Here is a 25,521-nt window from a genome sequence, read left to right as displayed (position 1 = left end):
ATATTATACTATGCTCATGGTATATTATGAGCAGTTTTTTGAAATTGTCAATATAATGTAATGTTGATTTCTCAGAGATTTCATAAAATGGACTTTCTAAATTTTTTTTTAAAAAATTAATTTTATCTCACCCTCTTCTCTCTTGCCATGCATGTTCAATATTCATCTTCCTCCTCTTTACCCCATTCACTGTTCATCTTCCTGAACCTGCCCTCTCTTTTGACTCGGTGAGATTCGCCTCGACCCCGTCCTCTCCTTCGACAACCCCTACCCCACACCAAGGCCGCCTTTGTCCCCAACAAGGAATCCTCCTTTCCCGACCTCCTTAACAACTCGCGTCGATCTCCGCAGCCTCTCAACGCCAACAAGAACTTCGAGATCTGTGGGGCCCTCACCTCCTCCCCACCTCGCGTCAAGCTCTGCAGCCTCCTCCACTGCCAGCCCCTTACGTTGCATCCTCTTTCATTTTTTTTTCCTCCCTCGTTGGATGCTAGGAACATGGGCTTCTCGTGTCCCAAATCGAATGCTGCTGTTCAAGGCATAGAGGCCGATTGTGAGAGAGGCGGAGGAGGCATATTGATGTGCAGGGTTGATTTGAAGATAGCAAAGGCAAAAGTGAATTGAATGATGGGGGAGAAGAGAGAGGAAGAATGATGCAAGAGAGTGAAGAAATTGAGAGGGATGGGGCACATTTTCAAAAGAAATGAAAGTTTTGGGTTATTTTAAAATATTTTATAATTTTATAATTAAACGAAATCATACTTCCCTTTGTCACCAAACGCCAACCAATGTCACTCTCAAGCTGTAACCGGCCGTGAGTTTTTCTAGTAACGCTCACTCCATCCTTCCTTTCCATAATTTTGGTCCCAAACCCAGAGACACCCAATTAATCAAATCAATCTTTAAGGAAATACTAAAAAAAAAAAAAGTGACAAAATACATTTTATTTTTAAAACCTAGTATGAAAAAATGAGCAATCCTCTTAAATCTTACACCTAAAACCCTTCCTACTACACCGTCGAAAAACAACTATCGAGATTACATCTTCTACTGCGGTGATCGGTAATAAGATTTCTTCATAAAACCGGAGAATGACCAAATTAGGTGGCGAGTGTTACGAACAATTGACGCACACTTTTGTTGGTGCTGATTACCACTTTAACTAAAGCGTGTTTTGAACAAAGACTCAATAGTGATACCGATAAAAGCACCTAAGCTAATTTGCCTTTAAGGCAATTAAGGTTTGGGCAGCAGCTGCGACGTTTTAATTGACAACGGACAACCTTTGCGGGAAAGGGAAAGCCACTGACATGATATCCTTTCTGTTGCACCAAACGGACACTTCCATGACCAAATTGATTCCTGATATCTTCTCATATATGAGATGTTTGTTCGCTCCTAATTAACTCAATTGCGGACCTTTTTGTGCCGCTTCAGTCGGTCTTTAGCTAGCAATCGGTGTTTATGCCTAGGTAGATCGATTCTTCTCTCCAAGTTAAGGAGTGGCTCGAGAGCCATGCATGCGCATAGAAATGGAAAGTCACATGCTTGTCGAGCATCAATTGAGCAATACTAAGTCATCTCGAATTCTCAATAAGGTTTACAAGTCGTAGTTTGATGCGAACCGAGAGATGATAATTATTTCTTAAATTGACGAGATCAACTGTTCAATGAAAACTTATAGATAAATAATACGGAATTTAGGGCTCGGAAGCAACAGTTCCATGCTCCGATTTTGGAGGCTATTAAGGACAAAATCAAGGAATCGCAAAGCTATTATCTATTTGAGTAGGGCAACTTTAATTAGGGGAACCAATTCGAACATATCATATGGTCTGTTTCGACACAAATACGTGCACATTGAAAATCTGGGGCCACACCTGCATACTAGTCCAATATCGAAAAACAATTAATTAAGACCATCTTATTAATAAAAAAATGCAAGCATAATAAATTTGTGAACTTTATTATTTTGGTATTTTAATATTTTTGTGTAGGATATATTTATTTTGCGGAAAAATATCACAAGATATAGGACGGTTTGGCCGGTCCATGTCCATTGACAAACAGAAGGTCACTGTGTTCTTAGGGTCGAAAACGACGTCGCAGGAACCGTCCCCCTTCATTCATGGGCACCCACCACCCCCACCTCTCAACATTGTTCAGAGACTCTGATCGATGTCCCCATGAAAACAATATCATGGGCACATAATTAATATCGTCCGACATGACAAGTGCTGTACTCACACCTTAGGCCGTTTTCACTTTTCGTGTGCTTGATTCTTTTCGATACTAAAATACGGGAAGACTATATAACTTTTTTGAATTGTCATAATAAGTCATTTTAAACTCGAATGAGTTTTCGTGTAGCGTATAGACTTCCCGTAATCTCAATTACTCAATTGGCCACCTTTAGGTGGTGCTCAGCTGCCTCCTCCTTGGCATGCCGGCTCCACTTACGCATTGGCTCGCCTGATGGTATATACAGGCTGGATGACCACATGCCTCCGTGCAAAGGTCGAGAAAATGACTTACCGGAGTTTTTTTTTGGGTAAGATGAATCATGCAAAAATCCAAAAGGTTTTTCTATTAATAGTAATGACATGTAATGATGACGTATCAGCCATGACTACACAATTGATTGCTCTAATAATTAACGTGAATTAATTCAAGTGATTCGATACATATTCTTTTTAAACAAAATCTAACGGTGTATTTGATTTCAGAGTTAAAATAACTTTGATTTTGATTGTGAAAAAGGACAAAATGTTGTGTAGTGTGTTGAGTTAAAATTAAAGTTAAAAATTTTTATTTGGAAAATATATATTTTTATTGTGTAGTGAATTGAATTAAAGTTAAAGTTAAAATTTTTATAATTTCAACCCTGAAAACAAACTGATCATGAGATTTTAATTTTATAAATGGAGAACATCCATGACTATAAGACTTTTATCCCTCAATGCACAACTCGTATCAAATGTAGATTAATCAGGATCCATAATGCTTTTGAATACTAGGTACCAAGAAAAAAAAATTGCTTGCTCTAACAATTCATGTGCACTAATGAGGTATAAAGAAAACTGTCGAATATACCCCAAAAGATGAGTTTTACACCAAGTGTGCCCTCGAATTATTTTTCACATTGCATAAAACATTGACAGTTGAAAATCATACCAGGTGAGCCATTCCGTCCAACTTTTGTCAAAAAAATAACAGGAAAATGATGATATGACATTTTTTAATTATTCCTATCAATTTTTAGTATTATTCTTTCTTTCTCATTCCTTTCTTTATTAAAAATAAAACATAAAAACTTGGAACCAAAAACGATCTAGCTTAGAATTACAGGGAGGAAGATCGACGGCGGGGGCACCTCGTCGGAGCAACATCTCTTGGTAAAAAATCTCTCTCTCTTTTACTGTTTCTTTCTATTTGCTCTAATTTGGCAAAAAAAAAAAGGAAAAAAAACACATTCAACAAATAACAGAGAATTGACGAGGCTGTGTAGGGGAGGATCGACAATGGGGCAATATGGCACGATTGATTCGTCGGACATGCAAATCCATTCAAGTAAAGAACTCTCCCGTCCTAGTCTTCACCCGAATTCTTGTGAGATTTAGTTCAAGCGAATCAAGCCTCTATTTGATTTAACTACAATGGCATTGTGCTCATTCGTTACGTGCATTTACTTTATATATAGTTTTTCTTCGTTGTTTGTCCGGGGAGGTTAAGTAGAACATTGTCCTCATCTTATAATTCGCTTCCATATTTTACTTAGACTTTTTTCTTAAGAATGAACGAGAAAAAAAGAAAAAAAGACATTTACGTGAAATACACAACAATTAATGATTTTTTTGTATATATATTATGATGTTCAGAAATTCAACTGACTTCAATTAATTAAGACCGTCTTATTAATAAAAAAATGCAAGCATAATAATTTTGTGGACTTTATTATTTTGGTATTTTAATATTTTTGCGTAGGATATATTTATTTTGCGGAAAAATATCACAAGATACAGGACGGTTTGGCCGGTCCATGTCCATTGACAAACAGAAGGTCACTGTGTTCTTAGGGCCGAAAACGACGTCGCAGGAACCGTCCCCTTCGTTCATGGGCACCCCACCACCCCCACCTCTCAACATTGTTCAGAGACTCTGATCGATGTCCCCGTGAAAACAATATCATGGGCACATAATTGATATCGTCCGACATGACAAATGCTGTACTCACACCTTAGGCCGTTTTCACTTTTCGGGTGCTTGATTCTTTTCGATACTAAAATACGGGAAGACTATATAACTTTTCTAAATTGTCATAATAAGTCATTTTAAACTCGAATGAGTTTTTATGTAGTATATAGACTCCCCGTGATCTCAATTACTCAATTGGCCACCTTTAGGTGGTGCTCAGCTGCCGCCTTCTTGGCATGCCGGCTCCGCTTACGCATTGGCTCGCCTGATGGTATATACAGGCTGGATGACCACATGCCTCCGTGTAAAGGTCGAGAAAATGACTTACAGGAGTTTTTTTTTTTTTTGGTAAGATGAATTATGCAAAAATCCAAAAGGTTTTTCTATTAATAGTAATGAAATGTAATGATGACGTATCAGCCATGACTACACAATTGATTACACTAACGATTAACATGAATTGGTTTAAGTGATTCGATACCTATTTCTTTTAATCAAAATTTAATATTTTAATTTTATAAATAGAGACCATCCATGACTAGAAGACTTTTATCCCTCAATGCATAACTCGTATCAAATGTAGATTAATCAGGATCCATAATGCTTTAAATACTGGGTACCAAGAAAAAAAAATTGCTTGCTCTAACAATTCATGTGCACTAATGAGGTATCAAGAAAACTGTCGAATATATCCAAAAGATGAGTTTTACACCAAGCGTGCCCTCAAATTATTTTTCACTTTGCATAAAATATTGACAGTTGAAAAGCATACCAGATGAGCAATTCTGTCATACTTTTATCAAAAAAATAATAGGAAAATGATGATATGACAATTTTTTAATTATTCCTATCATTTTTAAATATTATTCTTTCTTTCTCATTCCTTTCTTTATTAAAAATAAAACATAAAAAACTTGAAACCAAAAACCATCTAGCTTAGAATTACAAGGAGGAAGATCGACAATGGGGCAATCACGGCACGATTGATTAGTCGGACATGCAAACCCATTCAAGTAAAGAATCCTAACAATTCATGAACCCAACATCGAATTCAACTCAACTGTTCTGTTCATGATTTCCGTTCAGGGTCGGAGCATTCGAGTTTGCATCAACAATCGACCTTCGAACTGAACCCGAGAAAGGCAGAGCTCCTGGCAAAAGGCAAACTCGACAGGAAGGATCAAACGGATGAATCCTGAGCCGCCAATTCTGAGTCCCTCTGGCGCTTCTTCTCTCTCTCCCTCGTCACCATCATATTCATCACCATCGACATCAGCTCCATTGTGAAAGGGGAGGTTGATCCGGGGACGAATTTGGACGACGCTCTTGGTCTGCTGGCCGGGTTCATCGAGTCAATGCTACATCCACCCCTAGAGAGAGATACGAAATCACAGGATGAACAAAAAGACGGGAATCAACCGGCACTACTCTTTGCTCCATGGATTTGCCGAGGTGGCAATCTTCTATTGGCCTATGTGAATGTGGACTTTTTAAAGAGCAGTAAAAAAATGTCACATCAGTGGATTAAGTTTATTTTTAACTGGAGACTGAGAGAATGACTTGTCTAATGTACGATTCATCGATAAAAGGTTTTATGTATTGTACACGGTAATTCGATGGCATGCTTAATGTAAATTTTATCATTCAGGTATATTTGACTGTTGTCTCATGGGATATCCACTATTATCAAACACAAAACTACTTGCAAATCAAGAACTGTGGAGGAGACTGGGATTTGACTGGTCAACGGCAGAAAAGTATTTCAGTGGCCAAAAGATAAAAAGGCAGAAAGTTATGTTAATAATTTTGCCACAAAATATAGGAAGAATCCAATAAGCATATCGTTTTATTGGGGGAATTATCATATGAATTAATCAATCAATTAATTAATTAATTATACAACACAAAGTTCCAATTTTTAAATTAGAAAAAGGGGCAGCGGGGGTGGCGCCGCCCATTTGTTGGCCGGGCCCCAGTCTTATTTCATTCTTCCTCCGACTTAGAAACATTCCGCCTCATTTGCCAACCCCGGTTTGCACGTCCCATTCTCGATCTCCCGAACTCGCATTCAGCCTCATCGTGCACGAAGGAAGTGCACAGCCATCATCTATCTCGGCTATTGTATCATGTCCGAAGTTTAGGCTCCAGAGCTCAGAGTAGATGCTGGACATTGCTTCCCGTTCCAGAGGGATGGTTGATCAGCAATAGTTTCACACCCACATGATAAAACTTATCGCTAAAGAAAAAAGCAAACAAGAAATGCCCGGAGACGAGTGATTATGATATAGTTTTCGCCAGGTGCATCTTCGCCCGACCAAGTATCTTTACATTGATTAATGGAATGAAGGTCGGGTCCACGGCATGGAGGTCCTTGGCAAGTATGGGTCTTTACTCTTTCCAGCAGCAGCCACCAAGCATTGCAAAACTTTTCTGTCACGGACCCATCCGCCACTAACAGTGCCTGCCACCAAGAAATAATCGGCTACGGCTCCGCCCCTTCTATTGGCTCCAATCGAGAATTCGATCTACCGAATCCACCACAACTACGAGGGAAGAATCACAGCATTTGAGAAACGTCCTTTGCTTTGAGCAACATGGACGAGAAAGGTGGAATTTAAGAAGATGATGTAAGAAATCTGGGAATAACGGGTACTATGAAAATGAAACAAGTCGAGGATAAAGGCTTCATATCATCATATTATTGGAAATTCCATGAATGTGGGTTGAGTCGAAGCTGGCAGAACTTCACATAGCTGCTCCAGGAGCTGATCCCAAGCTTACTACAGATGACGAGCATAAAAGAGCCAGACCCTAGCAAGTTCCATAACCATCCCACCAGTACCTAATACACATTGCCCCGACGAAGAACTGCACGCAGAGCCACCCCAGCTGTAGTGCCAAACACCCAAAATGTCGGGCACAAGCTTTATCCATCCCGAATCCAGATTATCCCCCAGCAACATTGCCTCTGAGCAACTCTAGCAAGTAGCAACCGTGAGAACTCTAGCAAGTAGCAAACCGCGAGACCTTCAGGCAAGTAATTAAGCCGATCACATATTCCACCGGTAATTTTCTCCCAAAAACGAAATATCAGACCATGGAATGTCTGATCCGGTTGATCCGGAATATAGGCTGGTTCTCATCTGCTAGGAATTCCCCTGTTTTCTATAACTCCTCTTGTCGATGTCGCCTTGTAACTTGCCATCCCCTACTGCACTTCCCGGATTCAGTGTTCTAACCTTTTCATCGATAAGCTAAAGTTCAAGAAAATTTCTCGAAATGGCAGACGAGCACAGCTAACTAGTGGGCAAAGCTGAAGGGAGAACCTCCAGGAACTGAATTTTCATGACAAGATCTCATTCTTTCTTGCACCTTTTCAACTACATTCCATGGAATAGTTCATGTTAAATTCAGAAAACACAAACCAATAAAGGCAAAGTCTGCTCCAAACTTCCTCGACGACAATGATCAGATAAACCCTTATCCAATTTTCAGCCAAGAATCAAGCAGGCAAATCAAAGCAAGACGAGGAAAAATCCGGACTTCCTAGTTCAATCAACGGGCTTATTTTGAGAGACTTCGAATTGGCTCTCTTGCTTCTCTACTTCATCTTTTTCCATCTGCTTTCCTTTCTTCTTCAGCAGCTTCGACCGAGGCTTCATCGGCTTCAAGAACTGAGCTTGCAGCCTCACCATCTCCCTCAGAACCCTAATCAGCTCCCTCTCGATCTCCACTCCATTGGGCTCAATCACTCTCAGAGCCCTAGCCACAGCTTCCATTGTGCTCACGCACCCACCGTACGGCTCCTTCCTCAGCACCAGCTCGGAGTCATATATACTCCCGCCGGTCACACCCTCGTCGTAGTCGAAGTCCAGGCAAACTCTGACAGCGAACTTCGATAGGAACTCCTCGCTCGCGCTCACCATCTCCTTCGCGTGCTTCCACGTGGCGTCGATCGCGATTATGACCGGGGGAGCGGCGGCGTCTCCGAGGATACCGGAGGAGCGGAGCTGCGAGAGGGGGATCGAGGGAGCGGAGGAGCCGGACGGCGGGAAGAGGTATATGGCGGGAGGGGACTTGTCGAAGAGAGGGCAGAGGCCCGGCCGCAGGCGGCGGTGGACGAGGATTGTGGAGTTGAGGAGACATTTGGAGAGGACAGGGACGGTTGAGAGCTTGTGGCGGGCCTCGTGGGGGTGGTGGAGGATGACGACCTGCGTGGCCGTCGGGATTGGTTGCGCCGGCAAAACGTGGCAGAGGCAGACTGGAAGCGGGCGGTCGCAAGCAGTGCAGCTTCGTCGTTGGGCCGCCGGAAGCAAGTCTCCACCGACGCCGGCGGCGGCCGCTGTGGTGGTCGGGAGGTGGAGGATGGCCTCTTCTTCCGGGTCCATAATGCTCGGAATGGTATGTCGGCCCCTCCGGTCGGCCCTTTGGGTTTCGGGGCTTCGGCCTTTTTGATGTTTTTCCCGGGAAAAGTCAATTTATTCGGTATTTACTCTTTAGTCCCTGAAAACTTACCTTATTGCTTATTGAGTCTCATTGTTTTGACCTTTAAGGTCCGCCATTGCTGCTTCGAGTAAGCTTCTGCAGAAGAAGAGGGAAAGCTGCAATGCAGAGGATGGCGAGCTCAGTACCCGCAGACAATTCTCAGTATACACACACTCCATTTTACTGGTAAGTGTTCAAACGACGACTTGCAATTCTTCTTTTTTGGGGATTCTTGAGCTTAATCGGTAGGTTCATAGTGATTAGTGCTTTGGGTTTCACGGCAGTGAGGAGAACGTGTACTTTCTCTGCAAGAAGTTGATCGAGGATGGGGTAGCAAATGCTGATGGATCTGACCTCTTCGTGGTTTTCATATCCAACGACAAGAAACAGGCACGTGTGTTCTTGCTCCGCCTCCTAGGGATTTTGACTTTTCCTTCAATTAACTTCGGCATGACTCGTGCTGGTGCAGATGACTTGGTCAGATCGAAGATGTAGACTTTGCAAGCTTAATGTTTGCTTGTTTAGTTGCAAGATTGAATCGTTTTGTTGCTCAGCGTGTGATTGATTTATTGAAGGTTCCGCTGTGGCATCAAAAGGCGAGTGCGAGAGCCGACGGAATCGTGCTCTGGGACTATCATGCCATATGCGTTCAGGTGAGACACTAGTTCTGATCGATTAGTTGGTTCGGATTTGGTCTATCAAAGTGACAATTCTTAAGAGGTGAATGTAAGTTAATTCCATTCGCTTACTTCATATGTGATCTCGTCGAATGTGCAGAGAAAACGAGGTGAATCGTCCGCAGTAGTGTGGGATCTAGACTCCAATCTTCAATTTCCTTGCCCTTTAGCATCCTACGTGGCAGAAACAATCCGTCCATCGTTTCAATTATTTTCTGAGTACGAAAGGCAAGTCTAAAGAGCTGCCGATATAGCACATTATGGGTGTGGATTTTCATTTTGATCTTCATGTGATTCTAAATATGAAGAGATGCTTGGTTTTGGCCAGAAAGGGGAAAAGAAAAAAGTCAGTTTTTGGACCAAGAAGTGTGCTTATAATCAGAAGACAGCAATCAATTGTGGAATTGTTGTTTGGCTGCTCGATTCCTATGTTCTTGCTACGACCACGTGACATTTCATGATAGTTATATTTGTATGCTTGGTTTCATGAAACATCTAGTGTTAGTGAAGCTTATTCTTCAAGTTAAACTAATTCGGAACAAAATGATTTTCTGCTAAAATTTAGGTTCTTCCGGGTCGTGCATGCCCCGATGTTTCTCCGAAGCTTTGCATCTGATAGGAGACATATGAGAGACTCTGGCGGTAACTGGGTTGCTCAACCCCCATCATATGATCCCATTATCGCTGAAGGTAAACTTTACAAATTAAATCTCACGCACAATTTGAATATGGAAGCCTGGGATTGTAATTCAGCCAAAAAAAAAAAGGAAAAAAAGAAAGAAAGAAGCCTGGGGTTGTAAACTTTAAGTTACCATTCCGTCCTTTGGCTGCTGTCTGGTTGTAAATTCGGGAAGCTCGGTTTGTAAGCTTTAAAGCTGAGATTTCCTAAACTTTATCTGTTAACATCTGTTAACGCAGATGGAGCAGTACACAATCTAAACGAGTACGTGGAGATCAGTGGTCGTGATGTGGTCGCAAACTTAGAAGCTGATGCAAACAGTTCAGTATATACGCAAAGACTTGGTATCATGATGAACGAAAATCAATTGGAGGAGTTCTTTTCTAAGATTTGATATTCAGCGCAGTTTCCGATCAGCGAGTGCTCATGCAAGAGGTCCTTAGATTTTTATTCATTGCGTGAAGGCATTCAGTTGCTTTGCCTCGAGATACGGGTCGTATGATGCTTGCTTAAGAAGGAAGAGTCCCTAGAAGTTGTTTGAAAGGGAGAGTTGATGGTTTGGATTTTTGGTGGCAGAGAAACATTCAGCAAGTGCCTCAAGTTCTTACCAAAACATACAATGGGGAACTTGGCTTTGTCGAATTGATAGTTATGGCGAGAAAGTTGCGCAGATTGAATGGCGCTGTTTTTCTCCTGGTTTTACATAGAGGTTTGCACTGTTTTGCGACGATTCTATACTCTATAGCTTCAGTTCTTTGTAATTTGTGAGAGGGAGAGATATATCTACGAGGAAAAAAATTCTCAAGCCTCAACATTATGCACCAAATAAAAAACAGCAACTTCTGAAGCAATATATGTTCTTTATGAACCATAGTAAAACCAGATTCGGTGACATAAAATCTCGAGAAAACAAATGAGACACATTTACCCGACCGAAATAAAGGTATACGTTGATACTTGTGCCCATAAATGACCCAATTTTAGGTAGCCTCAACTTATACAAGAACTACTCGGTGATGATCAGCTGTTGCTCGGGACATCCTTCCAGAACTGCCTTGATTGGCAACTTGCATGCAGCATTCGGCTATGGACATTCGAGAATAAGAGGGACCCTCAATTGGCCTGTGGTGTAAAGGAAATTCGTGTTTCACTGTTCATTATCGCTGTCCAAAAGCAAGTAGTCCTGAATGTGCTCCCTGAAAAAGAAAACAAGTGAAAAAACATTTAGGTTGTCAAGCAAGAAAATCTGTCGTTTAATCTTGTTTAGGTTGATTCGCCATTTGGGTGACCAGTATCTTTTAGCAGCATTGACTGAAATCTGCCGTTTAATAGTAATTATGCATGAAAACTGGGGACAAATTTTGTTTTTGAACAGTCCCAAGAGTTGTATGATCATTAGTCACAAAATAACTGCATCATGCTCCCTATGCTTACGAGTTGGAAATGTAAAATATCTCCAACCAACAAGATCACAGGAACCCATAAACATACTGACAATATTCTTACCTTAGAGATCTAATGTCATGAGCATTTCCAGATGAGGCCCGTGCAACAAGTGGCGGTGGCAGATGAGAATAGAAGTGCTCCATGCATAAAGGATCCTGAGGAAGTATCTGAAAACGGCAACTTGAACAGCACGAACTACCAAAAATATAGGAATTTGTTTTGCTAGCCTCAGGAGTGTCTAAAGCTTGCACTTTGGACTGTATAAGAGGGCTATAGCACATTGGACAGAAGGATTCTGAGGAGATGGATCCATTTAGCTTGAGACTGGATCTCTTTTGCCGCCTTCGGGTTGCTAGAGGAACATTGGTGTCATTGATTTCTGGAATCCGATTGAAAGCAAATGGTGTCAGCTTTCCAGCAGTTCTGACAATCGTGGACTCTCGAGAAGGATTTTCTTCCTGACATACGCATAGTAGTATATAAGCTTCTCTGTTCAATATCAGTACTGCTCCTGGCTCTGCCTAATGCTTAAGCAGACGGACTAATTCCATACTTGAAATCATGAAGTGGCAAGAGAAAAAAAAGGGTACCTGCAGCAGAGCTACAAATGATGAGATCAAGCTATTAATGGTGGATTGAGGCTCATAAGGCAACTCTATAGTCTTGAGACTGCCCTGCCAAGATTACCCAAAACTCATCATCCAATACAATCAGGTGGTTCGATTGAGTTTCATTAAAACATCATGATTGTGAGGAGATGGATTTTGGTTTTATTTAGATTGAATTGAGAGAAAATAATGATTAAGTAATGATTGTGTTGTTGAATTGTGAAAAAGTAATGAATAGTTGAAAGCCTTTTCCTCTCCCCCTTGCTTGCCTGGTTCCCCCTATTTAAAAAATAAAAAAATAATGATTGTGATGTTGAATTGAAGATAAGTGGAGTTGAGTTGAGTTGAGTTGAATATTATTCCGAAAACAAACACACCCTTAGCTATCACCAGCTTCCGCAAAATTTTATTCGACAGAAAACAAAGAAACTGACATAGAAGACAACTGCATCAGCTGAATTACAAACCCGTCAAGATGGCAAAGCATATTCAGCTCCTGAGCAAGACAATCATGAAGTGGGAGAACTACTGGTGCCTCCCACCTTGCATCAACGTACTGTATATCTGCAGGTAAGGAGTAACCTCGGCCCTGTCAGATAAGCCAAAAGGACATGTCAAAATATTTCACCCTTCAACCTTAAATGATGGTTACTAAGACCTCAGCTACTTCTTGCTACCACCTTAGCAAAGGAATCGTGATAGACTCCCATGCATGAAATGAAAGTTGCAGTGCAGCTTTCCACCAAACGTTGGGAAAAGATCATACAGCAAGCAAGATATGCAAGAGACATCTACTACGGCCTCGCTCAACTGGAGATAGGGCACCATTACATCTGGTGTGGTGTTCGAATTTTCAACAACATGCTTTATCACTGAGCACCCAATGTGTAGCGCATTCCATGAGGTCATTTTAAATATTGGACGAACTAAAAAAATAGCAGAACATAGTATTGCAACAAACAGATATCAATTTACCCAAACGACAAATCAATTTGGAGGTAAGTCACGACCTTCACAGTTGCTGAGATGACATGACATGCAATCCTTGATGTGCACGATCCTAGTACCACTCTCGTGTATCCATTTTCAGAGGCAATCTGCAAAACAACAGTACACGAATGATACTCCGGAGTTGATCATTTCTATAGCATTTACATGATTCAAGAACCGACAAAACCTTCTGCAAAGCCAACATTCTAAGATGCACGAGAAAATCTTCCTTCCCAGTGGCATCAGTGACCGCATTTAGAACCTCCTTCAACTTTTCCCTCTGATCACTTGAATCCCCAGAACAGATGCTCTCGATCGGGAAATGATGCAACTCTTTCGCTGGAGGTGACAGTTCCAACACAAGAGACTTAACATCCTCGATTGCCTGGTCCATTGCTTTGTCAGAAGATGGCAAGTGAGCTGCGCTCTCATCAACGAAAGCAACTCCAACACCGAACACCGGCAAGGATCTATCCCTACTTGCATCGAAATTCTTCTGTGCTTTGTATTGCAGCTCATGAACAAACTGAAGAGCCACCCTACATAACGTATATACATGAAAAGGACAAAGCCTTAAGTTCATACTATAAAAAGAACAAAACCTTTGGGTTATATGATTGGAGGGAGGGAGGGCGAGAGAGAGACCTGGAGGCAGGGCCGCCGGAGAAAGCGACGAGAACGTTGTCTGTGGGGCCGATCATGGCGTTGGACGTGACGGCGTGCCTGAACTTCCCGAAGAGGTTGCTCCGGAAGCATTCGGCGCAGAACCGGCCATCCTCCCCGCCGCCTCCACCGGCGACAGTGAACGGTTCCTTCACCTTGCACTTCACGCAGAGATTGTTCCCACTGCCGTTGCTGCTGCTGTTGCTATTACTGTTGCTAGCGGCTGCAGCTCCGCCTTCTTCCGGAGCTGCGAGCTCATCTCCGTTTTTGTAGCAGCCGGACTGGCAGGCGGAGCCATTGCAGGCCATGGTTGAGCTCAGCCGGAGGTCCGATCAGCCTCAGGCTACAGGGGTTTTTGCGTTTGCCGCCAGAGGGGAATGTTTCTTCCGCGGAAGGCGAAGTGCAGGTCTACTGGCCCGCTCGTGGCCCATAATAAGAGATAATGGGCCGATTGAGGCCCAATGAAGGGATCTGCTGGATGGGCCTGTCAAGGCCCAAGGGAGTTGAGTGAGCTCCTTCTCTTCCGGGTCCGGCCTCCTCCGGCAGCACAACCATGAGGCAAGGGAACCAAAAACTATGATTGCCCAGGTAAAATGTTATATTTTTTATCATCAATCAGTAAACCGTGTTTCATGATTTGCAATCGTTCGAGTATCATAACTCTCTGTAACTCACTGATGAGCAGCTAAGATCCTACTGATTCATGTCCATTCGGCGGTTTGAATGTCTTCATACAATTACATTCATTTTCACTCATTAAAAACTAACACATATGTGAATATTTTTCAGAATGTTCTACCATCAAATTGACTGCTTTCTTTCACCAGTTCTAGCCTCATACCATCGCCATGTGATCTGAGGATCTTCGGTCTGCTTAGTTTACTGTTACGGTCGATGTTCGATGACAACGAAACTGGTAAAGAAGAACAGGCGTGCGGCAGGCACATTTACTACTCGGTGTACAAGTGGGGCGGGGGCCTGGTCCCGTTAGGTGCCACAGGGAAAATATCAGTGCCCTTTTCCACGAGAAACCATGAGGCAAGGGAACCAAAAACTATGATTGCCCAGGTAAAATGTTATATTTTTTATCATCAATCAGTAAACCGTGTTTCATGATTTGCAATCGTTCGAGTATCATAACTCTCTGTAACTCACTGATGAGCAGCTAAGATCCTACTGATTCATGTCCATTCGGCGGTTTGAATGTCTTCATACAATTACATTCATTTTCACTCATTAAAAACTAACACATATGTGAATATTTTTCAGAATGTTCTACCATCAAATTGACTGCTTTCACCAGTTCTAGCCTCATACCATCGCCATGTGATCTGAGGATCTTCGGTCTGCTTAGTTTACTGTTACGGTCGATGTTCGATGACAACGAAACTGGTAAGAAGAACAGGCGTGCGGCAGGCACATTTACTACTCGGTGTACAAGTGGGGCGGGGGCCTGGTCCCGTTAGGTGCCACAGGGGAAAATATCAGTGCCCTTTTCCACGAGAGACCGCAAGCTCAATCACAAGAATCTTTTCCAAAGCTCCCCAAACAAAACAAAAATCTCAACCCTTTTCTTTCTCTCTCTCTCTCATCATCATGCACACTCACTCCCCTAATATGGAGAAATCCCCTTCGGCCAATCAGAATCCAGAGAACTCCATCATAATACCCAAGTGGATAGATAGGGAGTGAGTGAGGGTCTCCGGTCTTTTGATACTCTCTCTGTCTTACTCTCCCTTCGACGGTCGACCCCATTGTCAGGGCAAAGCTCAACCCCAGGAATTTTCACTCCAAATCATTACTGCGTGCCTGACTCAGCATCCCTCCACGTGTCCCTCCCTCCCTCCACTAACACTGAACTGAACAGTGAACAGACACGCCCAACTGCCTCAATTCCCGCTTCCTCTGCTCTTCTGTCTCCCCCACGAACATATAACCTCGGAAGCAGAACAAGAGCAAGAAAGAAGGGGAAGAAGGAGGAGAGGAGGAGGAGGAGGAGGCGTAGTGAAGGGAAAGGTGGAAGCTTTACTCGAAGAGGAGGCAGCAGATCATTTCTCCTTGGTACCCTTTTGTGCATTGTTACCGGTTGTGTCGATTGTGCAGTTGTTTTTTTCCCAGTTGAAGTAGCGGCAGCAGCAGGGGATTTTAATGGCGTCCCTGCTGTCTTCTCCCTTCACATTGCCGGCCTCCAAGGCCGATCAGCTCTCCTCAATCTCCCAGAAGCATTACTTCCTCCACTCGTTCCTCCCCAGGCGGGCCCGCGTCCAGAGCCCCGCTAAGTCCCCTGTAAGTGTGAGGTGCGCCGTCGTGGGCAATGGCCTCTTCACCCAAACCACCCCCGAGGTCCGGAGGATCGTGCCCGACGGCGACCGGAACCTCCCGACCGTGAAGATCGTGTACGTGGTCCTCGAGGCCCAGTACCAGTCATCCCTCTCCGAGGCCGTCCTTGCCCTCAACAAGAACCGGAGGTACGCCTCGTTCGAGGTTGTGGGGTACTTGGTCGAGGAGCTTCGGGATGAGAACACGTACAAGACGTTCTGCAAGGACCTCGAGGATGCGAACATCTTCATCGGGTCGCTCATCTTCGTGGAGGAGCTCGCGCTGAAGGTGAAGGCCGCGGTGGAGAAGGAGAGGGACAGGCTCGACGCGGTCCTTGTATTCCCTTCAATGCCTGAGGTGATGAGGCTGAACAAGCTGGGATCATTCAGCATGTCCCAGCTCGGGCAGTCGAAGAGCCCCTTCTTCCAGCTCTTCAAGAAGAAGAAATCGTCCGCCGGGTTCGCCGACAGCATGCTGAAGCTCGTGAGGACGCTGCCAAAGGTCCTCAAGTACCTCCCCAGCGACAAGGCCCAGGACGCCCGGCTTTATATATTGAGTCTCCAGTTTTGGCTCGGTGGATCCCCTGATAACTTGCAGAACTTTCTGAAGATGATCTCGGGGTCTTATGTTCCGGTCCTCAAGGGGACAAAGGTTGAGTACTCTGACCCGGTCCTGTTCCTGGACAGCGGGATTTGGCACCCTCTGGCCCCCTGTATGTACGATGACGTTAAGGAATACTTGAATTGGTACGGGGCTCGCAAGGACGCAAATGAGAAGCTCAAGGGGCCTGATGCTCCTATCATCGGGCTGGTCCTGCAGAGGAGCCACATTGTTACAGGAGATGATAGCCACTATGTGGCCGTGATCATGGAGCTGGAGGCAAGAGGGGCTAAGGTGATACCAATCTTTGCGGGTGGGCTCGACTTTTCCGGGCCAGTGGAGAAGTTCCTGATTGACCCTGTGACTAAGAAGCCAATGATCAACTCGGTGATTTCCTTAACTGGATTCGCCCTCGTCGGAGGACCGGCAAGGCAGGACCACCCGAGGGCAGTGGAGGCACTGATGAAGCTCGATGTACCTTATCTGGTGGCTCTGCCTTTGGTGTTCCAAACCACCGAGGAGTGGCTCAACAGTACCTTGGGGCTCCACCCAATTCAGGTGGCTCTTCAGGTTGCCCTCCCTGAACTCGATGGCGGCATGGAGCCTATTGTGTTTGCAGGTCGGGATCCTCGAACTGGTACGTGAAATTCTTTATGCTGAAGTTCAATTTGCATTAGTTTTTATGGTCTCATATTGTTGAAATTCCTTAATTTCATTCAGTATAAATAGATTCTCGGAGATTTTGCCTGAATACAGTTCTAGACATCAAGAGGAACCGGCAACTATACCGACTTCTCCGCTGTTTTAACTTTTGGCGTCTTTTTAAGTTTCGGTTCTTTTCAGTTTTCCAAGTTAGGGTCGCGATGATTTTGGAAAGAATAGCTTGACGTGCGTTGCTTTTGCTGCAGGAAAATCGCATGCTCTTCACAAGAGGGTCGAGCAGCTCTGCACCCGCGCAATCAGATGGGCGGAGCTGAAGAGGAAGTCCAAGGTACTTTTATCCCCTTTCCTTCCGCTTTACCGCATTTTAATCTTTGTGAACATACTTTGTGTGGTATCTCAGAATGATCACGGACTGTCATTTATACAAATTCTTTTCATATCCTTCTCTTTTGTGCTGCTGGTCTGTGTAGACATAGTTCATAAATCCCACTCTATCGAACTGTCTTGCTACCTTGGACAATTTATTTCAGTCGTAGGCATCAAATGAAATTACCTATGTTCCGAGCTCTTATATACATTTTCTTCCTCCACGCAGGTGGAGAAGAGGCTTGCTATCACTGTCTTCAGCTTCCCCCCAGACAAGGGGAATGTAGGGACTGCTGCCTACTTGAACGTGTTTGCCTCTATCTTCTCTGTCCTGAAAGACCTCCAGAGGGACGGGTACCATGTAGAGGGCCTCCCAGAGAAAGCCGAAGACCTTATTGAGGACGTTCTCCATGACAAGGAGGCCCAGTTTAGCAGTCCAAACCTGAACGTTGTCTACAAGATGGGGATTCGGGAGTACCAAAAGCTCACTCCATATGCCATGGCACTGGAAGAGAACTGGGGCAAACCTCCTGGCAATTTGAACTCTGATGGGGAGAACCTGTTGGTTTATGGGAAACAGTACGGGAACATCTTCATCGGGGTTCAACCTACGTTTGGGTATGAGGGAGATCCCATGAGGCTGCTTTTCTCAAAGTCGGCGAGCCCACATCATGGTTTTGCCGCTTACTACTCCTTTGTGGAGAAGATCTTCAAGGCCGATGCAGTCCTCCACTTTGGGACCCATGGTTCTCTCGAGTTTATGCCTGGGAAGCAAGTGGGAATGAGTGATGTCTGCTATCCAGATAGTCTCATTGGGAACATCCCGAATGTTTACTATTATGCTGCTAACAACCCCTCCGAGGCCACCATTGCTAAGCGCCGGAGCTATGCTAACACAATCAGCTACTTGACCCCACCAGCAGAGAATGCGGGGCTTTACAAGGGGCTGAAGCAGCTGAGTGAGCTAATCTCATCTTACCAGTCGCTCAAGGACACTGGACGTGGCCCGCAAATTGTGAGCTCAATCATCAGTACTGCAAGGCAATGCAATCTCGATAAGGATGTGGAACTTCCTGAGGAAGGGGAGGAGATCTCAGCAAAGGAACGGGATCTTGTCGTCGGGAAGGTTTACTCCAAGATCATGGAAATTGAGTCGAGGCTCCTGCCTTGCGGGCTCCATGTGATCGGTGAGCCCCCGTCAGCAATGGAGGCAGTTGCCACACTTGTCAACATTGCGGCCCTCGATCGTCCTGAGGATGGGATATCTTCACTTCCATCCATTTTAGCTGAGACTGTCGGAAGAAAAATTGAGGATGTCTATAGAGGGAGTGACAAGGGTATTTTAAAAGATGTGGAGTTGCTTCGTCAGATCACTGAAGCATCCCGTGGTGCCATCTCAGCCTTTGTGGAGCGGACTATCAACAAGAAGGGCCAGGTTGTGGACGTGGCTGATAAGCTGACCTCGATCCTTGGATTCGGGATAAATGAGCCATGGATCCAGTACATGTCCGACACCAAGTTTTACAGAGCTGACAGGGAGAAACTGAGGGTGTTGTTCGAGTTTCTTGGGGAGTGCCTGAAGCTTGTAGTAGCCGATAACGAGCTTGGCAGCTTAAAGCAAGCCCTTGCGGGTAAATATGTAGAACCAGGGCCTGGTGGGGACCCAATTAGGAACCCGAAGGTGTTGCCGACTGGAAAGAACATCCATGCGCTGGACCCACAGGCCATTCCGACCACAGCAGCAATGCAGAGTGCGAAGATCGTGGTGGATCGGCTGATTGAGCGGCAGAAGGCTGACAATGGAGGAAAATATCCCGAGACTGTAGCACTCGTGCTGTGGGGAACCGACAACATCAAAACCTACGGTGAGTCTTTGGCCCAGGTGTTGTGGATGATCGGTGTTAGGCCGGTTGCAGATACCTTTGGCCGAGTCAACCGGGTCGAACCAGTCAGCCTTGAAGAGCTTGGGAGGCCCAGGATCGATGTCGTGGTTAACTGCTCTGGGGTCTTCAGAGACCTCTTCATCAATCAGGTATTGCTCTGGATCTGTCAAAGTATCTGAGATTGTTATAGAAGAGTAGGCCTGTTTGATTAAGGCAAGAGTAGATGTTTAATATGTAACTCCATTTTGCAGATGAACTTGCTCGACCGGGCAGTGAAGATGGTGGCGGAACTCGACGAGCCCGAAGATCAGAACTATGTGAGGAAGCATGCACTCGAGCAGGCGAAAGCACTTGGAATCGAGGTCAGGGAGGCTGCCACTCGGGTCTTCTCGAATGCGTCGGGCTCCTACTCCTCGAACATAAACCTCGCAGTCGAGAACTCATCATGGAATGATGAGAAGCAGCTCCAGGACATGTACCTGAGCAGGAAGTCATTCGCATTTGACTCGGATGCTCCTGGAGCAGGAATGACTGAGAAGAGGAAGGTCTTCGAGATGGCCCTGAGCTCTGCTGATGCCACTTTCCAGAACCTTGACTCTTCCGAGATCTCTCTCACTGATGTGAGCCATTACTTCGATTCTGACCCAACAAATCTGGTTCAGAACTTGAGGAAGGACGGGAAGAAACCGAGCGCTTACATTGCTGATACCACGACGGCGAATGCTCAGGTAAAGATGCTAAAAGAGAGCTCTTCAAATTGAGTCTAAATTCAATGTTTCCCTATTGACTTCCCTAAACTAAGATTCATGTAAATTGAAAAATTGCAGGTGAGAACTCTTTCTGAGACTGTGAGGCTTGATGCCCGCACCAAGTTGCTGAACCCGAAGTGGTACGAGGGAATGATGTCGAGCGGGTATGAAGGAGTTCGTGAGATCGAGAAGAGGCTTACAAACACAGTTGGGTGGAGTGCCACATCTGGACAGGTGGACAACTGGGTGTACGAGGAGGCAAACTCGACTTTCATTCAGGATGAGGAAATGCTCAACAGGCTCATGAACAAAAATCCGAACTCCTTCCGGAAACTAGTGCAGACTTTCTTGGAAGCAAACGGCCGCGGGTACTGGGAGACTTCAGAGCAGAACATTGAGAAGTTGAGGCAGCTTTACTCCGAAGTGGAAGACAAGATCGAAGGGATCGATCGGTAAATAGTATCCAGAACAGAGATTGAAGCTGTTAATGTGCAGTTTTTAGCAGAGATATCGAACTTTTGCTGATTTTATTGAGCCCCCCCCCCTGTCAGGATGATTGATGGATGTAAATTTTCGGGGGAGAACTTGTAACACGAACACGAAGCTTTCGAACAACTTTCCCCGTGTAATCTTATTCATCTCAGAGGTTGCTCTTCCTTCCAAACTTAGATATGTTCTATCATTATCGAAAACTCAAGAAATAAGATTAGTGGAAGTTACGGAATTAAATGTTCGACGTAGGACAGAGTAACAGTGAATCAACGTAGTATAAATCAGAGAAACTTTCTTATCATACATTTACTGAGAAAATTGAGAAATGAAGACAACTATGACCTCTTGAGGGAATTTCCAGTCTGTAAATGAATGGTACAATGCGAATCTACAAAAAGAGGAAGCAACATAAAAAAAAATATTGCCCTCGAGGTAAGAATCGGAACCGGCAAAACACAGTCATTATAACGGTTAATTGAAGCGGTGTTCTTTCCTCTTCTCTGAACAGCTATTGCTATATATCTGTTCTCGGCGTGTCCTTGCAGGTAACTCTTATAACCTTCAGGCTAACTCCATCAAAAGAGGATCTCCTTCCGCCATTATTCGTATAAGCTTAATGAAATCTTGTTCACTTGAAACGCTCCATGGGTGAACTGCTGGTGCTTGAACGGAATAGAATGTCGAGTTCATACTAGGAGGCGGTTTTCTCTTGTAAACCATTTTGCTGAATACCGAATCAAAATACTGCGTCGAGTCCATCGACATGAAGAACATCGGGACCGCGACCTTGTGATGGATATCTAGGTCACCAACTAAGCTCACGAGATCAGCGAAGTCCGCAATGAAGCGCCTTGGGACGTAGAAGACCTCGGAATTGCATATTGTGAGGCTGTCTTCGCTCTTCAGGGCCTCTTTGAAGCTCACCTGGAAGTGAACGGGCATCATGCTGACAACCTTCTTTACAAGCTCCGCCTGTTTGATGAACCACTCCGTGTTTCCTTTGGTTGAAACAGTCGTCCAAGACTTGGAAACCTGAATTCCAAATTAGCTAGTAATTAGAAGGATGAGAGAATAAACACTTCACAAAGAAAACAACTTCTGCATGTAAAAGCACGTTACCTTGTCGGTGATCCACAGTTTAGTCTTGTCTGCCAGCAGCAGGTTCCAGTAATTGAGAATCGTATCATCTTGAAGGAAAAGAAACCCTTCTGCACTGGTATATCTATTGAATATCGTGGGCAGGTATCTGCAAATGGAATTAGACAGTATGAGCAGCAAAGAAAGATGAATAGTATTACCTTCTGTAAGTAAAAACATGAGGCAATAAGATTGTGAAATGAAACTAGTATTATATGTACTGAACACCGCAAGAACTGTGAGAGGATCATTAAAATGAAGTTTGATGTCCATGAGAGCACTAAGTGCGGCCATCAAGAGAGGCAGCTTCCACAATTTTCGTACATTTCAGAGTCTCAAGTTATACTTGTCAAATGCCTAAACAATTGAATCAATCTGAGGATCAAGACGCCCAGAAAACCCGAAAGCAGTCGAATTATGCATATTTGGCTCACTAAGACACCGACAACCTAGAGTCTCTTTGCTTAGAATCGGGACAAAGCTTCTGCAGCAAATCACCATAAGATGCAACATATATTTGCTGAATGAAAATAATGGTGTAAGAACATGATGACCACAACAATGTGAGAAAATCACAAGCAGCTAAATTGGCGGTAAAAGCTGGCAGGCTATGCGAGAAAAACTTACTTGTATACTTGATCTAAGTGGCCTTCCTCAACAGCAAGGTCTTCATTTTTCTGCTCCGACAAGATTATCACAGTTTTAAAGATCCGCCCATAAAGCAATCTCCATTCAAGAGCTGTACGCTCCACGGGTCCACTGCAGAACATGATAAGCACCACGTTCCCAAAGTACTTCCTCCAGCGAATCAAATTCCCAATCTCATAATTAACAGTCCCTGCCTCCTCGACCCCAAGATGAACTGAAGGCAACTTTCCAGGAATGAACTCCTTTCGATCCCCGTGACCAATGCTTGCCCGAGGCCGATCGAGTTCTAGAGACATCAGCCTCGGTTGTTGATATCCGACAGCAAGCAAGTCCTGGAGCCAAGCAGCAGTGAACTTCACGTCCTTATCTGTCCAAAACCCCTCCTCAGCCATTTGGTAGCTCAGCTCAAGTATCTTCTCAAACAACCTGTGCTTGCTCGATCTCCATGAGACCAAGAACTTGATCAGTCGGCCGACATTAACATGGAGATCCTTTTCTTCAGAGAAAGGATATGCCTCAATTCTATCGTACCGGTGGACTGTGGGTGGATATACTACGACATAACCACCAATTTCCCACAGAAGCCTCTGTGCCCAATAACCCCTCAGCACATCAGAAGCCATTGAACTGACAGATACAGGAAGCATCAGACCCCAGAAGGCCGATGAATGGAACATCGTATTGAAAGAATTAAGCGGCACCATTGTGCCTTGAGGTAAGGCAACTTTCGGGGCCTGATCATCAAAGCTAATATCAAATGCTTCCAAAGTTGACTTTCGTGTGAAGTAGAACACGGAATCCACATCAGGCAAGCCATTGGAAATGCCCTGCTGAATGAACTGCTTGCCACCGAAGACCTCGGTGTAGTACTCCTCATGCCCAATCTCACCCACATTTTCCAATGGCAATCCCCGAGGCCAAACCGACCGCTGCCCAAAATGAATATATGGGTTCACAACAGTCCGATTAGGGTTCTCATGACTGTACTGCAATACGATATCTTGCCTAGCACCCTCCCCAGTCAGCTCAACATCAAAGTGCTTCCCGAGATCCCCATCAATCACCTCCCCGCGATCGTCTGCATCAAAGATCTTCTTCGCACCATGCTGGATCGCGAACAAATACCCGACGCTCTTCCTAACAAACGAGTCGTATGGCAAGTAATCTATGACCCGGAACCCTAAACTCGCCTGCTGCTCTAACGACAGAAAAATCGCGCCTTTGAGGCTCCAATCGGAGGGGGTTTTTGAGTTACCTATGGCGAGGACCTGCCAGCCCTTGATCCTGACGAGGCTCCGGAGCGAATCCGACGGCGGGCCCGAGACCGAGACAACGATCCACCTCTCAGACCGGAAATTGGCGTAAGGGGAGGTCTTGTCGGCGATCCGGTCGATAGAATTCCAGTTGATCTGGGGGAAATGGACGGAGTGGAGGTTCTCGGACTGGGTCTTCTCGAAGCGGAGGAGGGTGGCGGCGTCGCCGGAGTTGTAGAGGAAGAAGAGGACTGCGACGGTGGCGATGAGGAGGCCGATGGTGAGGATCTTGTAGAGATTCTCGGAGACCCAGGTGGAGAAATCAAGGCTCTTGGGCTCGGAGAAGCGGCCAGGGTGCAGGGTGGGGAGGTTCCTGAGGTGGGTTTTCGGGGATTTCGGCGGCCTCGCCGCCGCAGTACGGTCTTGGACGAGCATCAGCGGAAAAGGTCGGCTCCTCTCAGCTCAAAGGCCGGTCAATCCGGGGGCTTTGACTCCCAAGTCCACTGCGACGATCCACCATTAACGCATTGCCAAGTTACTCAAAAATCGGAGCTTTGAGCTCAGCTCGCGATTCTTCTTCACCTTCTCCTTCTTCTCCTCCTCCTCCTACTTCTACTTCTTGGGCAGCTGTGCCGACAGACGTTGGGTGGGGGGGAGGTGGTGTCGTAAGCTTGAATCCAAATGAAACGCTAACTACTTACTGCTACTCTCTCTGTTGGTGGGGACGCCGGGGGGGTCCCTGTTTCGATCTGCATCTTCTGTCGATAATGAAGCAATTAATCATTTTTTGTTTTTGAATTTTCGTATTTCCAAAGCAAAGACAGTATTATAGTTTATGATTGTTCATGCAAGTTGGTCGGATCCATGGGGATTTTTTAGATTAATTAATTGAGGGGTCAGTCGTTCATTCATTCGTTCTGCTCTGTGGGGCAGTGATATGGAAGATGGGCAGGTTGTTGGGCTTCCTTGGGCTTTATTATTAGCTTGATAGCGAGGCTTCAACCTTCTCCGTTCAGTTGGATTTGGATTTTGCCATTTTAATTTAATTACAGTTGATATGTCGGCTTCGGACAGTTCGCTTGCCTTGCGATGTTCGCTGGATCCGGTTTTGACGATCTTCTTGTCTAGGCAGATTCGTGAAAGCGCAGTGGATGTTACTTGTTAAATTCTCCATGGAGCTGGCGAGGATGAAGTGAAAGTCGATCCGGAAACTATTGTAGATTTCACTCATTTTCATATACGAAAAAAAAAAAAAGTAATTACATTTGGTAATAATTTTTTTTTGGTAGGAAATTGTAACTGGTAATACTAGACATTATTCATGCTGTGCACAGTTTACCGTAACTTTTTTTTCCTATTTAAAATCTCTAAAAAGTGTAATCATTTTTCATAATTTTGCAATATGTGTAGATTTTTTATAATGATTTTTAAAAAGATATTCACTAAAATATTATTAAGAGAGAAAATTACTTGATATTAAAGAGGAAAGGCAGTGAAAGAGAGTCATGGCCAGCAAAAAATGAAAGGACAGAGGAGACACGGGGGACGGGAGAGATAGAAAAGATGGGAAAAGACGGAAAAAGGGTAGGAAAAATGGGATTGACGTTTACATAAAGAAGTAAAATAGATGAAAGGTTCGCGTATATGCGCGAATTAGAGGGAAGAGGTA

At 44.6% G+C, this 25,521-nt stretch overlaps 5 protein-coding genes across 6 annotated transcripts; 2 read left to right on the top strand and 3 right to left on the bottom strand.

Moving 5' to 3' along the window:
* Nucleotides 1–6,871: 6,871 nt before the first annotated feature.
* LOC116209270 (DTW domain-containing protein 2) lies at nucleotides 6,872–8,642 on the bottom strand. The gene has a single exon (XM_031542865.1). The coding sequence runs from the start codon at nucleotides 8,580–8,582 to the stop codon at nucleotides 7,746–7,748; it is 837 nt and encodes a 278-aa protein (XP_031398725.1). The 5' UTR covers nucleotides 8,583–8,642; the 3' UTR covers nucleotides 6,872–7,745.
* Nucleotides 8,460–10,770, top strand: LOC116209271 (protein N-terminal glutamine amidohydrolase). 2 transcript variants are annotated; one of them, XM_031542867.1, is made up of 7 exons: nucleotides 8,460–8,595; nucleotides 8,748–8,865; nucleotides 8,964–9,069; nucleotides 9,255–9,332; nucleotides 9,457–9,584; nucleotides 9,922–10,046; nucleotides 10,275–10,770. In XM_031542867.1, the coding sequence occupies exons 2-7, from the start codon at nucleotides 8,801–8,803 to the stop codon at nucleotides 10,427–10,429; spliced, it is 657 nt and encodes a 218-aa protein (XP_031398727.1). In that variant the 5' UTR covers nucleotides 8,460–8,595; nucleotides 8,748–8,800; the 3' UTR covers nucleotides 10,430–10,770. The 2 variants fall into 2 exon arrangements, with proteins under 2 accessions (XP_031398727.1, XP_031398728.1); XM_031542868.1 differs by lacking the exons at nucleotides 8,460–8,595; nucleotides 8,748–8,865 and having other exon boundaries at nucleotides 8,945–9,069; nucleotides 9,149–9,332; nucleotides 10,275–10,688.
* Nucleotides 10,771–10,878: 108 nt separating this feature from the next.
* LOC116209269 (cytoplasmic tRNA 2-thiolation protein 2) lies at nucleotides 10,879–14,148 on the bottom strand. The gene is made up of 7 exons (XM_031542864.1): nucleotides 13,725–14,148; nucleotides 13,267–13,618; nucleotides 13,100–13,186; nucleotides 12,557–12,678; nucleotides 12,072–12,150; nucleotides 11,542–11,939; nucleotides 10,879–11,231 (listed from the first exon to the last, which is right to left on the bottom strand). The coding sequence occupies exons 1-7, from the start codon at nucleotides 14,048–14,050 to the stop codon at nucleotides 11,183–11,185; spliced, it is 1,413 nt and encodes a 470-aa protein (XP_031398724.1). The 5' UTR covers nucleotides 14,051–14,148; the 3' UTR covers nucleotides 10,879–11,182.
* A 1,304-nt stretch (nucleotides 14,149–15,452) lies between these two features.
* Nucleotides 15,453–20,977, top strand: LOC116209265 (magnesium-chelatase subunit ChlH, chloroplastic). The gene is made up of 5 exons (XM_031542860.1): nucleotides 15,453–17,298; nucleotides 17,570–17,652; nucleotides 17,920–19,722; nucleotides 19,825–20,301; nucleotides 20,401–20,977. Exons 1-5 carry the CDS (start codon nucleotides 15,891–15,893, stop codon nucleotides 20,776–20,778), a joined length of 4,149 nt encoding a protein of 1,382 aa, XP_031398720.1. The 5' UTR covers nucleotides 15,453–15,890; the 3' UTR covers nucleotides 20,779–20,977.
* A 109-nt stretch (nucleotides 20,978–21,086) lies between these two features.
* Nucleotides 21,087–24,638, bottom strand: LOC116209268 (probable glycosyltransferase STELLO2). The gene is made up of 3 exons (XM_031542863.1): nucleotides 22,579–24,638; nucleotides 21,934–22,060; nucleotides 21,087–21,846 (listed from the first exon to the last, which is right to left on the bottom strand). The coding sequence occupies exons 1-3, from the start codon at nucleotides 24,285–24,287 to the stop codon at nucleotides 21,376–21,378; spliced, it is 2,307 nt and encodes a 768-aa protein (XP_031398723.1). The 5' UTR covers nucleotides 24,288–24,638; the 3' UTR covers nucleotides 21,087–21,375.
* Between the last annotated feature and the right edge of the window lie 883 nt (nucleotides 24,639–25,521).

Source organism: Punica granatum, chromosome 5, assembly GCF_007655135.1.
Source record: "Punica granatum isolate Tunisia-2019 chromosome 5, ASM765513v2, whole genome shotgun sequence".
NCBI lineage: Eukaryota > Viridiplantae > Streptophyta > Magnoliopsida > Myrtales > Lythraceae > Punica > Punica granatum.
This window is presented reverse-complemented; position numbering and strand designations above follow the sequence as displayed.

Excerpts from the sequence above, each read along its gene's own strand:
- LOC116209269 (XM_031542864.1), bottom strand. The coding sequence starts at position 14,050 with ATGGCCTGCAATGGCTCCGCCTGCCAGTCCGGCTGCTACAAAAACGGA. Across the intron at positions 12,679-13,099 it reads TCATCTCAGCAACTGTGAAG|GGCCGAGGTTACTCCTTACC; the intron begins GTCGTGACTTAC and ends CTTATCTGACAG. Across the intron at positions 11,232-11,541 it reads CATGACATTAGATCTCTAAG|GGAGCACATTCAGGACTACT; the intron begins GTAAGAATATTG and ends TTTCTTTTTCAG.
- LOC116209270 (XM_031542865.1), bottom strand. The coding sequence starts at position 8,582 with ATGGACCCGGAAGAAGAGGCCATCCTCCACCTCCCGACCACCACAGCG.
- LOC116209271 (XM_031542867.1), top strand. The coding sequence starts at position 8,801 with ATGCAGAGGATGGCGAGCTCAGTACCCGCAGACAATTCTCAGTATACA. Across the intron at positions 9,070-9,254 it reads TATCCAACGACAAGAAACAG|GTTCCGCTGTGGCATCAAAA; the intron begins GCACGTGTGTTC and ends GATTTATTGAAG. Across the intron at positions 10,047-10,274 it reads TGATCCCATTATCGCTGAAG|ATGGAGCAGTACACAATCTA; the intron begins GTAAACTTTACA and ends CTGTTAACGCAG.
- LOC116209265 (XM_031542860.1), top strand. The coding sequence starts at position 15,891 with ATGGCGTCCCTGCTGTCTTCTCCCTTCACATTGCCGGCCTCCAAGGCC. Across the intron at positions 17,299-17,569 it reads AGGTCGGGATCCTCGAACTG|GAAAATCGCATGCTCTTCAC; the intron begins GTACGTGAAATT and ends CTTTTGCTGCAG. Across the intron at positions 17,653-17,919 it reads AGCTGAAGAGGAAGTCCAAG|GTGGAGAAGAGGCTTGCTAT; the intron begins GTACTTTTATCC and ends TCCTCCACGCAG.
- LOC116209268 (XM_031542863.1), bottom strand. The coding sequence starts at position 24,287 with ATGCTCGTCCAAGACCGTACTGCGGCGGCGAGGCCGCCGAAATCCCCG. Across the intron at positions 22,061-22,578 it reads CACTTAGATCAAGTATACAA|ATACCTGCCCACGATATTCA; the intron begins GTAAGTTTTTCT and ends TTCCATTTGCAG. Across the intron at positions 21,847-21,933 it reads AACTGTGGATCACCGACAAG|GTTTCCAAGTCTTGGACGAC; the intron begins GTAACGTGCTTT and ends TTTGGAATTCAG.